The sequence below is a fragment of the Alligator sinensis genome, unplaced genomic scaffold (assembly GCF_000455745.1).
Source record: "Alligator sinensis unplaced genomic scaffold, ASM45574v1 scaffold262_1, whole genome shotgun sequence".
In the NCBI taxonomy this organism is placed as follows: domain Eukaryota; kingdom Metazoa; phylum Chordata; order Crocodylia; family Alligatoridae; genus Alligator; species Alligator sinensis.
The window spans coordinates 3,927,397-3,940,493 of NW_005841904.1; the positions used below are offsets into that span (position 1 = coordinate 3,927,397).

The 13,097-nt window shown below is 43.6% G+C and overlaps 1 protein-coding gene across 1 annotated transcript in view; it reads left to right on the forward strand.

The window, feature by feature from the left end:
- The first annotated feature begins 5,289 nt into the window (after positions 1-5,289).
- CHST14 (carbohydrate sulfotransferase 14) overlaps positions 5,290-13,097 on the forward strand; it is a 10,554-nt gene continuing 2,746 nt past the window's right edge. The window contains exon 1 of the mRNA XM_025197754.1: positions 5,290-5,373. Within this exon, the coding sequence (XP_025053539.1) occupies positions 5,290-5,373 (84 nt within the window). The remainder of the gene's footprint in view (positions 5,374-13,097) is intronic.

Sequence of the window (13,097 nt, forward strand, 5' to 3'; positions counted from 1 at the left end):
ACAGACCAAGGAACGATGGTCTCAAGTTGCAGCAAGGGAAGTTCAGGTTAGGTATTAGGAAACACTTTCTCACTGGTTGGGTAGTAAAACACTGGAACAGGCTACCCAGAGAGGTTGTGAAATTTCCATCCTTGGAGGTTTTTAAGACCCAGCTAGACAAAGCTTTGGCTGGGATGATCTAGTTGGGGTTGGTCCTGCTGTGAGCAGGGGGTTGGACTACATGACCTCTTGAGGTCCCTTCCAACCTAGTTTTCCATGATCCTATGAGGAGAATTGAGTATCAGATGATATCCATTTCCATACACCATTTTTCTTGCATCATAACAATTTCTGATGACAGAAGTCGAGATGATTTAGGATTTTAAAGCCCTGAGACAGATTTAATCTATGCTCCATATTCAAATTAACTAAATCATAGCAGTCTTAAGCAAACTGAAGAAACATAGCCACCCATACAAAAACATAAATGATAGCACCTGATTCTAAGGAGAGGGATGATATTAACAAGGGAGGCAATAAATGATCAAGTGACATAGGACTATGACTGTAGCAACTTTACTGTTTTATATGTAATCAAGAAATTACTGTTATCACCCTGATGCACTTGTGGTTTTTTTTCTATTTAGACCCATAACTCATTTCTTTTCTACTTAGATATGTAACACCCAAGACAGGGTCATTAAAAATGCAGTGTACTACTGCAGATCCTTAGAAGATGTCTTCAGTTGTCAGTCAAATCTTTTAACAAATGCATGCAATGCAGAAGGCATGTTTCTAACTATCCATCAAACGTGTTGGTGGAAGCAGCACATTTTCAACCTTGCTGAAATGACATCCCTACTGGAAATAACTTCTTTTCTAACAGTTCCATAAAGAATCCATTACCCAATCAGGCCAACTATTTAAAATGAAGCAAAGCCTATACCCTGAAACAATTTCTATTTCTATACATTGATGTACTGTTTATTTGCTCCCAAAGAAAGTATTTAGGAACTAGGAGAACTAAAACTTTGCGAACCTATTAAAACAATATTTTCACAGTGCCCCTAAGGTTTCAATAGTATGACTGTAAAGTAGCAGGCTCACCTTTTGTTGTATAGTTAGTGCTTATGTGTGGGTTCATGGTGGGAAGGGGGCATAATGTTATAGATCCTTGGTAAGGATGCTGCAGGACTCAAAACTTATTAGATCCTAGGCAAGAACAATTATAGGCATTAGGCAAAATGGTATGGGATGGAAGTACCAGGTGTGACTATAGGGAATTATCAAAGAAATGTGGAAACTCAAAAATTATGGAGGCTCAGGTGACATCTGGCTGACTGCTCTTCCCTAATGACAATGATCTATGCTTGAGAGTATGCATATGCTACCTTGATCTTAAGGCATAGCGCTAGAGTGCTTATCATGTTTTGCCACATGTCCAGGGGGGTGAGTTTTGGCTGGAACTGGTACCGGTCATCCCTGCTGTAAATGTCTCCCTAGTCATTCAGGCTAGGGAGTCAAAGATGGCCAAATGTCCTGTATCCATCTCTTTTCATTGGCTACAGAAACTGGTGTGCCTTCACCAGGCCAGCTAATTGGCCATTGGACTCAGGAGGATTTTTGACCTTGAGATATGAGATACTGTGGAGGAGATGACAGGATGGGACATCAAGCAGACTGCTGTCCACTTACACCCTGCTGGGCCATTTGTTTAGTACTGACTCAAACTTCAGGATGTTGTACATGGGTTCACCAGTGTGCCTTCTGGTGGCATTCCTTGGAGATTTCTAATCCAAATACCAACTTGGTCAAACCATATTTACTCTAAGAGACCCCAGTAAACTACAACACATTACTTCATGGCACAGGGAAACCCAGCCTATGGTTTAGACAAAGGACAGGTTTCTGGACAGACCAATGGATCTTTCTTACCCTACTCAGCTGAAGTGAGATGCAGCTGCTTTAAACCAGAGCAAAGTGCAGGTCCTGTATTTAACTAAACCCGAGTCCTATTGAACAACACTGTTGTTCTGCAAAGCATGGAATTTCAAAGCTCACAAGGATTTCAAATCAGGCATATTACTGGCCACAACCATGTCCCTAAACTGGAGCAGGGTTGATAATTAGGAAACAATGATCTCTCCATGTTAAGGCTCTTGAAATCTTTGTAGACAGTAAATAAAGCTGAGCTGCAAATTCCAGGCATGGGTGTCTGGTGCCTCTTGAATCCCCTGAGACCAGTCAGCAACCAGGGGGGTCCCCCGGCAGCCGATCCCGCTGACGGGGGAGGGGTCCCCCAACAGCCAATCCCACTGACCGTGCACCCCCTACATGTCACCCCTGATTCCAGGAACAGAATTATGTAGGTGGGAACTTACTAACTTCAAATCAAACTTTTTATGCACTTTATCTGATCTGCTATCCAATTCACATTCCCTTTGATTTCAGAGACTCTTTGCAAACCTCAGTTCCCCGGTATGGTAAGGCTCCTCCTCCTATCCAAACCAAGTTTCTCCCTTTTCTCCATGTGGAGAGTTCAGTGTGCCTCCTACTAGTCCTTCAGACAAAGGTTCTGTGTGCATCTGATTTACTCCCATGCTTCTTTCTTTCAAGACATATACATTTTAAAGCTAAACTGGAAGAATAGGCAGACTTTAGATAAGAGGTATCATTATAATGACTGCAATCGGTCAACAATGACAGGTGGCAAAAACTGTGAGCTCTGTCAAACCACACAACATTGGATCCACTTGTCCCCCTTTTTCCTATTTTGCTTTTTCCCAGTTGTCACCCATATCAGGAGGGCTCTGCCCATGGTTGAGTAAAACAATTTTACATTAACTAATTTGTCACTGCAGGATAAGAAAATCCTTCAATACTTTCATTATTTTTAATAAAAATAAACCTTTTATCACAAGGGAACTTAAGAGGTCCTTAACCTCTCTCATAACACTCTCATCTTAATTTGCCTCATTTACTCATCCAGCATGGCTGACTTTTTAAAACAATTCTTTTATTAGTGATAGGGAAGTCTACCTTTATATAGAAACTTAGTTCATGATCAGCTCACTATACTTATTTAAAGAGCTTAGAGACTTTATTATACTAATTTACTGGATAATCTCTGAACACACAGCAATGCTAACAAATCTCTCCTTCCTAATAGCTTGCATGCTTTACTTTTTGATCTGAAAAAGTCAGGATCAGTCTAAAACCTCCCATTGGCTGATGAGAAATGTTTGCCACTATCCTATCAGGTTCTTTGCTTCTTTTACTGCTTAAAAAGTTAGCATCCACTCAACTGTTCTTTAAAGCTACCTAATTTCTTTGTGTATGCCACAGACAGACGTTCCTGGTGTGTGATGCTTTCTACCTATTTCCATAGATTTGGGTGAAATAAGCCCCTAAGTTTTGTCCTATAGCCACCAGAGTGTTTGGCACAGCTTTCATGGTGCAGGGCAATGCTTACAGTGACATGCACAGTGTCTGAATAACACAGTTTATAGCTGGGATCATTGAATATCATCATTGGGATCATCCAGTATTATTTTTAAAATGCAAACTACCATATACAAGAAACCCACGGACCAACATACATATCTGCACAGAACTAGCAATCACCCTAAACACACCAAGAAAGCTGTAATATACAGCCAATCCCTCCGATACTACTACATTTGTATTGAGGAAAACACCCATGATCATCATGTTGCAAATCTTAAAAGGGCTTTAACTCAACAAGAACACTCCCCAAGAGAGAGAGAGATCCCACTTTTGAAAGAGTCACCTGGATATCATGTAAAGAACTGCTGCAATACAGAAAGAAAATCACCAGGAATCTCATGCCATTAGTAATGACATACCATCCTTTCCTGGAATGTATATGGAAAATCCTCAAACAACTGCAACCCATACTAGAAGACCCAATTCTTAAAGAGATCTTCCCAGAACCACCCATCTCAGCCTTTAAACAAGTACTGAACCTCACTAATCTCATCACCAGAAGCAAACTTCCTGTGGCCCAAAGCTCACAGAATGGATCCAGACCATGCCAGGAGAAGAAATGTAAAACCTGCCAGCATATCTCAACAGATTTGTAAAGTACTCTCTGCCCTGAGTGTTGCACATGTAACAAAGCAACCATGCTATAGTGAAAATGCAAACTTGATTCTCCCAACTCATCTACAATGCAAAAATTGATCCTGGGGAATTTTGTTTTTAAAGCCAAAGACAACCAAGTCTTTCGCCCATAATGGTTGGCAAGAAAACTCACTGGCATTCATGTCAAAGCAGCAAAATGGGGCCTCATGCCAAACCTTCCCACGTCCACTGAGGTTCTCTCCCATTTTATGAAGTCTTCCTTTATCATAGCTTTATGGTGAGTGTAACTCAGGCTCCACCTTGCTGACAGCCTCCTAATCAACAGAACAATGCCCGTGTCTCTGACTATTAAGGTCTTTGCTGCCTTAGCATGAATGCCAGTGAGTTTTCTTGCCAACCGTTATGGTGAAAGACTTGGTTGTCTTTGGCTTTAAAAACAAAATTCCCCAGGATCATATGAGTCTGGGTTAGGAATGCAGTAAACTTGTTTACTGACCTGCAATAACTGTTTAGCAGCTTCTGAACTAGGCAGAGCATCCTGTACGACAGACATTTTCTAGTACAACCCCCAAAAGTCAGAGATGCTTATGGAAAAAAAGGATGGTGGGGCATCCCCTGGAATAAATGCAACAACCACTGAAAATCTGCCAAAGTCTCTTCTATGGACTTGACATTACAATTCTTCTTTTGAGTTTTGCCCCAAATTCAGCAGCTGTGTGTCACTAAACAGCTCTCCAGTGTCACACTTTCCCACGGGTGGCTGCATTTCAATGAATGACATGATTCCTATCTACCCAATTTATAAACTCCTTTAGGACACCAATAGATAAAAGGCATGATTCAACTGAGTCATAATTCACTCACCTGTGGCAAAGGCCATTACAGATCATCCCACCATGGCTGGGATTATATTATTTTTGCCAACCTTAAATGGCAGGCTCAGAATACACTAAACACTATGGCCAGCTTTCGTGATGATAGCCATTTGCTATGGCAGTATCTAGGTTAGTCAGTAAGTACCAGTCTCTGGTAGGTGCTCAGATGTACATGGCATGAGTACCTAGATATCATAGTTGTAATGGACAAGCATCAAGAAAAGCATCAAAATGCACTAGCCCCACAATCAGCAGATCAATTAGAAGAAATAGGACATCTACAAGTCTCTTCCTTCCCAGACTCACAGATTCTAATTAAGATTAGTGAGACATGGCTGCTGACATCACCAAGCTTTATGCTTCCATGTGCATCTTCTGTGCTATTCCTGTAACTGTGCCAGAATACAGATACCAAGTAAGCTAGTGTATTTTTTTTTTAATTACTTGAAATTCAGAATGAAGTAGGCTCAATAGGTGACCCAAATTTTAAAAATATTTTGACAAGTACCATTAAATTCAAAGGCATTAATAAGTTTACGTGAGGAAGAAGTAGAAACCTCTACTGCATGTATTTTGCATTGTAAACAAACCACACAAGTCTAATCTTGGCGGGTTTCTTACTACAATGTAGTATTCTACTTATTATACTTTTTGGAACAGATATTTCAATGCAGAATATCCCAGGCAATCTGATACATCTGCAGGTGCTCTGCTGGTAAATTGGTAAATTGTTTGAAGATCACATTGAGTGTTCGTAATGGGTATATTCATCTTAGACACAATTTTATGAAGTTTATACTTGCAAGTGTGTATTCTTTGATCCTTCTTATCCTGGGTAAAGGCCCAGGCAGGAGCTCACACATTCTGGAAATCAACACATGACTGAATAGATGGTGTCACCAACAGGGCTTTAGCTTCTTTGGCCATGCGGTGGCATTCCAAGGAAAAGAACTGCTAGGAAGAGACAGAGTCCACCTGATGAAGAGAGGGAAGACCATCTTGGCCTCACTAACCTGGTGAGGAAGGCTTTAAACTGAGTTCACTGGGGGATATAGACAAAAACACAGAGGGAAGTAGAGACCCATGTGACCTGGATAAAAGCAAGGTAAAAGGAGACTATAGAGGTAGCCTTAGCAATGTTCTAAGAGAGAAGTTAGGGCAATCAACTAGTTATCTATGCTGTTCATACACTACTGTAAGAAGCATGGGGAATAACCAGGAACAGCTGGAAGTCCTAGTATAGTCATAGAAGTAGAATGGAATTAGGATAACAGAGACTCGTGGGATAATTCATATGACTGGAGTATTTCCATTGATACCCATAACTTGTTCATGAAGGACAGGTGGAGGAAAAGGAGGTGGTGTTGCCTTCTAAATAAAGGAGGCATATGTTTGTTCTGAGGTGCAGTGTAAAGTAAGGGGGAGACTTATTGAAAGTCCCTGGGTCAAGGTAAGGAGACAGTAAGAGGGGTGTCATGGTGGTTGTTTGATATAGACTACCAACCAGGAAGAAGAGTAGGTGAGGCAACTTAAAACAACTAGCAGAAGTTTCCATATTGGTTCTCATGGGGGACTTTAATTACTGTGACATCAGCTGGGAGGTTAACACAGCAGTGCACAGTGACCCATCAAGTTGTTGGAGAGCATCAGGGCTAACTTTTTTAACAGTGGTGGAGAAGCCAGTTAGGAGGAAGCTTTTTTTGATTTGCTGTTCACAAATGGGGAGGAACTGATTAAGAATTTGAGGACAGATGAGACATGAGGAATGTGAGGACAATTGATTAAGAATGTAAGGGCAAAATGCAACTTAGGTGACAGTGACCATGAAATCATAGAGTTCATGTTCCTAAGGAAGAAGAGCAACAGAATAGAGGCAAAGAGCTTCAGAAGAGCAGACTTCAACAAACTCACAGAACTAGTGGGCAGGATCTTCTGGTTGGATCAATGTGCTCCAAGAGTAGTCATCAATCAGTCAGTCTCTAGTTGAGAGGAGGTATCAAGTAGGGGGTCTGTCCTGGGTCCAGTATGATTTAATAGCTCCATTAATGACTTGGAAAATGGGGTTGAGTGCACAATTAGCATACTTGTAGATGAAACCAAACTCAGTTACAAACACTCTGGAGGGTAGGATTAGAATCCACAATGACCTTGATATAGTGGACTGTGAACTGAATGTGAGCCAACAGTGTGCTCTTTTTGTAAAAAGGCCAATGATATACTGGGCTGTATTAATAGCAGCATTGCTCTCAAGACAAAGGAGATGATCCTTCTGCCTTATTTGGTATTGGTGAGGCCTCACCTGGACTACCGTGTCCACTTGTGGACACTGTACTTCAGGGAATATAATAATGGGCAAATTAAAAAGAGCCCAGGAGGGCAACAAAAATTATTATAGGCCTGGAAAACATGATTTACAAGGGAAAGCTCAAAGAACTTGGTTTATTTGTCTGGAGAAGAGAGAGGGGGGAACAGATTTTTTAAAAGCCTTCAAATACGTGAAGCATGGTTATACAGAGGATTGTGATAAGACTATTTTCTGTGGCTGTAGGGTACAGGACAAAGAACAATGCCTTCAAATTTCACATGGGAAATTTAGGTTGGATATTAGGAAGAACTTGCTCACTATGAGGATGGTCAATCATTGGAACAGGCCACCTAGAGACCTTGTAGTATCTTCATCCTTGAAGATTTTTAAGAGCAGATTAGGCAAGTACTGGACTGGGATGGTTTACATAGGGATGATCCTGCCTTGAGCAGCGGATTGAACTAGATAAGCATTTTTCAACCTTTTGGGTCGCCACCCAAAAATAGGTCCCAAGAATATTTGAAAGTGTCGCGAGGAAGTCCCAGAAAAACCCGCGAAAGCATGGGTTTTCCCTTGCAGGCTGGCAGTGTTCCAGCTTGAAAGTGGCTGCTTGGGTAGATTGGAGGAAGTGGGTGCATGTGCATCTGCGTGCACAGACACATAGCTAGCATATGGCGAGGCCAGGTCGTGGGAGCAACCCTAGCCACCGGATGCAGGTAAGTGTATGGGGAGTGAGGGATGGGAATCCAAGGGACTGTCCAGAGGGCTGGGGGGCGGAGGGGGAAGGGCTGTGTGTATGTGTGAACACACGGGTGCACGTGTGTGTGTGTCTGCCGGTGCTGGGGACAGTGGCCAGGTGCAGGGCTGTGGCAGGGGGAGAAGAAGGGGGAGCTGGGGGAGATGGCGCCTGGCCCTTCAATGGGGGAAGGAGGCAGGGGCGGTCCTTTGCAGTAGGAAGCTGTGTGCCTGGGCTGGCAGCATGGGGCCAGGGGCCTGCACTCACTGCTCATGCTCTGGTCCAAGTGGGACGGGGCAGCTGAGGACCCCCTCCAGCAGGGCTGGGAGGGGAGGGGGACTGACTGCGGATTAGGGGAGAGGAGCACCAGCATGGACTGGGTGTGGGGGTGGGGGCTGTGGCTTGGGGGTGAGGGGTACCAGCAAGGATAAGGGGCTATAGGTTGGGACTGAGGGGCACCAGCAGGGCCAAGGGGCTGTAGCTTGGGGATGAGGGGTGCCAGAAGGGCCCAGGGGGGCAGGGGACTGTGGGTTGGGCACTGGCAGGGCCAAGGGGGTGTAAGTCAGGACAAGCCATCAATCTTGGCAAATGGGTCCCGGTACAAAATAGGTTGAGAGCCACTGGACTAGATGACCTCCTGGGATCACTTTCAGCCCTACTTTTCTCTGTTTCTAAATATCTAGTGTATCTATCCCCTTTGTATCCTATTATCTTTATAAAGACATAGTATCCTACAAGGTACCTTGTGCTGTGGGAGTCAGATCTGAAATCAAGTATCATTGCTTATCTAAGAGAAAATTACTTTTTCTCAGTGACATTTAGAACAACCTAAGTGGGGATCAAAGCCAGCTGTCCATATAGTCACAATCTCTAGTTATATTGAATTGCATAATATTCACGTATGTTAGGAATGAAAAGACACAAAGAGGGAATAGTGGTGCTAGACTTCGTTGTCTTCAAAGAAACCAAAACTTTCCTTAGCTGCCGTAGATCTATTAACAGCATCTATTATTCAAAGCTGATTTCAACATTGTAAGGTGGATTCCAGCCCCTCTTTCCTATGATCCTATGATTTCTGGATATCCCTTTGAAATGTAAGTTTTCCAAGTGGCCCAATTTCCATCTCAGTTTCATAGGTTATGAACTGGTGTTAATCTACATTTACACTGGTGTTGAGATCGAATTCAGATTCCTGGATTTGCAGTCTCAAATCAGTACACAAATCTGATAATACTACAGTTCTTTGATCTTTACAACAGTTCTTCTGATGGTATCTACTGTGAATGTACAGTAACTTCTCAAGGCTTATGATGTATTTACATCAAAACTATAAAATATAATATAATCTGTCTTCAGGCTCTTACAGTTGACCACAAATGTTTTGTCTGATTTGCCTGATAAAACGCTCTCTGCATTTGATCAAAGAACACTAAGTGGAGACTGTGTTCTCTTGATGTTGAGAGAGCTTTGATAGTCCAAGAAGTACTAGACGAGAAGCATGAATACTGTGTTCTGAAAAAAAGTTGCAGAAAGAATGCAAAACAATCTGAACACAGTGTGATTCATGCTCCAGGAGGACTTGACTTTAGAGGATTTGATGTTACAGTCCAGGCTGGTTGGGCCACTTACTATTACAACTGCCTGACTTGTCCCATTATAGGACTGTTTACAGTTATTATAACTTTAACAAACTTTGACAGTTTGATCTGAAATTCTCCCTTCCAGGTGCCTACTTTAGGCTGAAATTATTTTGGAAAATTTCTGCCCAAACAGCTCAACTGATTTTTAGGAGTGAGGCTAGGGAAAAATATCAAGTTAGACATTTTGGCCACCTTTGTTTAAGATGCTCTTTTCCCCCCTTCTGGAGCAAGGACTTTGATTTTAGATGAGGTTGGCTTTTACGTCAGGGACATCTCTTTGCCATCCCCATTGCTGCTGACATTTGGCCAAATTATAAGCCATGAAAAATGGCATTTTGCAACTTGCTCAGGTAAGACTCTTTGGCTAAGTACAGGCAGTCAGAAAGCCCTAGGTTGAATCGATTCAGTCTTTACAGGTTAGTCAAAACAGCACAGATTAAATCAAAACAGAAGTGAACAGACATTTACCTTTGATTTGGGAAATGCAGCCACATGCCTGCAGTGGCTCAGGCCAGAAGCTGGAGAGCATAGAGCATGGCTCTCTGGCTGTGTGTTCACTTCCTCTTCCTGCTGCCCCTAAAGTCTCTGGTATTTGCAGTCCAGAATTACAGCAACAGGACTCTGCAGGGATGTTCATAACTTCCTATTCCTGCTTCCAGGTGCCTCTGGGATTTGTAGTCCACAGTCACAGCCAGCAGTAAGTTTGAGCAAGGGAAGAGGTGTTTAACCCCCTTCCCTGGCTCAGACCCCAGCCAGGGTTTGCTTGGGGGGGCAGTTCCCCTCCGTAGACCGGGCTGCATCCTTACCCAGACTTGCCCCACCCCACCCTTGTCGGTGGGCCCTCACAGCTCCAGCTAGGGAGCAGAGGGCTGGGGCCAGCCCTGCTCTCTGGAGCAGACAGCACAGCCCAACCCAGGATTGAAAAGCCTGCTGCCATGCTGGGGGTCTGTAATTTAACTTGAACCAGGAAGGGGTCTGGAACAGAAGTTTTATAAACCAGTTTGACCCAAGTCAGTTAAGTCTGATACTACATTCAACAGGATTTATCTTAAACCAGTTTCAGCCATTTTGAAACTGGTTTATTTGCACTGGGCTTCTGCTCTGTTACGGGGTTAAACCAGTTTCTGATCACTTAAACCAGTTTATGTGTAACTTCTGGCCCTAGCCTTTGACATTTAACCTCTAAAATCTGATTATGCCATTATCTGTGCCCATGCTTGAGCCTATCTTGCTTCCAGTGCAAATCTGGATAAAGCTGAGGTGTATATACATGTACCATCAGAAAAGAGCAACTGAGCATGTTTTCCAGCCCTGCACTATTGGAGTAAATGAATACTTTCCTTATCATGGTTGCTTCCAGCTGCTGATGGGTCTAGGGAGCCTGTGTCCTGTGATTTCATTAGTCTGGCTGCTGCTATCCAGGTAGCATGTAAAGAAGCAGCAGGCTGGTTCAAATGAAGAGGGGTAAAAAATATACCAGGTAGGACGAAAAAGAACAGATTGTGATAAGAAGCATGGTGAGACAGGACTAAGATTGGTTCAGCAAGGAGACTGGAACAGGAAGGCTGGGACTGTGACCCATTTGTTATGGGAAGGAAGGCAACCTAGAACTCAGCAGACAGTGAAATGGTGATAAGAGATTGGGGCCAAGACCTGAAAAGGATGATGTGGGAAGACTGGACTGAGAAGGAGCATTTAGATTTGACAAAAGGACTGTTTGGATAATGAGACTGGAATTAAGAACCAGTTTGGGCAGGAGTGGAAACAGAAGGGAAGGGGACCTGACAAGGGGCTGAGGTGGAGGGACAACTGAGACTGGCTGGCCTTAATGTAGTGCAAGAAGCTCAGAAGGCTTGGGTGAGAGTAGGAATTGAGTTTGAATGAAAATCTTGGGGACAGAGACTGGTACTGGGAGTGAATGGGAGAAAGGAAGAGACAGATGGGATGAGCTGGACAAGGAAACTTGGGACATATTGGGTTGAGAGAAAGAAGCAGGAACTGAAGAGGCCAGATGATTAAATGAGACATTTCTCAAGTGGTCACTAATTCTAAACTCCTCATTTTCTGGGTGCTTAACTTAATACCTAGGTACCTGATTTTGCAAGTGTTCAGCACAAGTCAGCAGGAACTCTGCTTTAAACTTATAAAGTCCTACTAATTGCTTTGTAGCAGTCTTAAGTATCACACTGATACTGTATCTTGACCTGATTATGAAAATGTTTATTGTATTTGCAAATTTTAATTTAAAGATGGATGTAAAACAGGTTAGTTATGAATAAGGGAAGCATTATAATAAATGTATTTAAACAGCTATTTTAACCTAAAACACCATTTAAACCTAAAATGGCTACAGATGAATGGCACGTCACTGTTGGGCAATTAACCAACCATCTCTTTTTTGGGTCGCAAATGAAAATCCAGGTGCTGATATCACGTGTTTTTGATTGATGTCTCAACTACTTATTTGGACCTGAAATAGAGCTGATACCCATTGGCTCTCTTAAATGTGTGACCAAGCAGCTAAGATTTTCTCCAGTCATATTCCCTTACCAAAATTACCAGATCCTGAGACCAGTGCTAACAATTGTGAAAATAAGTGAAACCAGTCTTGATATGCTAGACATGTAAAGGTAAATTATACTAGGTAAATTAAAGATGAAGAGAAAGTCCAGACAGGCTTGGTGATGTAGCTGTTCTAGTCTCTTTTTTTGTCTTCCAAATGTTATTTAACTCTTTTTTTTCTCTGCCTTGCACCCTGTGTTTCTCATTTTAATAAATAAGAGAAGAGGCCTGTTTGGTAAGCAGGAGGAGGGTGACATTACTTTGACTGCGATCACACTTCAGCAAAGGGTCAGAGGCGTACAACTGTGGTGGGGGTTCCAGAGAGTGCAAGAGTGAGGGTGTAGCCGCCGTGGTCCAGAAGCCATGCAGGACGCAAGGGTTTCTTAGGGCAAGATCTAGGGGTGACGTGTAGAGGGTGCCCACGCGTGCACGTGCAGGCGGGTGGTCTGTGGGCGGTCCATGGTCCCCGCTGGCTGCTGCCACCACTGCCGGTGGTGTCTGCGGGCACTCACCACCCCCTGCTGACAGCACCGCTGGTGCCTGGGGAGCTCCCCTGCTTACCGCCGCCATGCTGTCACTGGGGGCACGCATCATTCATGGCAAGATCTTTGGTTGGACTGACTGCAGAGCTGGGATAGTTAGACAAGCTTTTCAATGCATAGCCATCTCCCTCGGGTCTGGTTTGGCAAACACCTGTTGGCTCATTTGCTGGAGGTAACTGTACAAAGATGTTTACTGACGTGCACCCCCCCCACGTCACACCGCACCCCCCCCGTGTCATACACACGCACGCTCCCCCACGCACACATGCACCGTCGCACACACGCACGCCCGGTCCCTCACACGTGCATACAGCACCACACACACGCACCCCCCCCCGTCACACCACCTGTTGC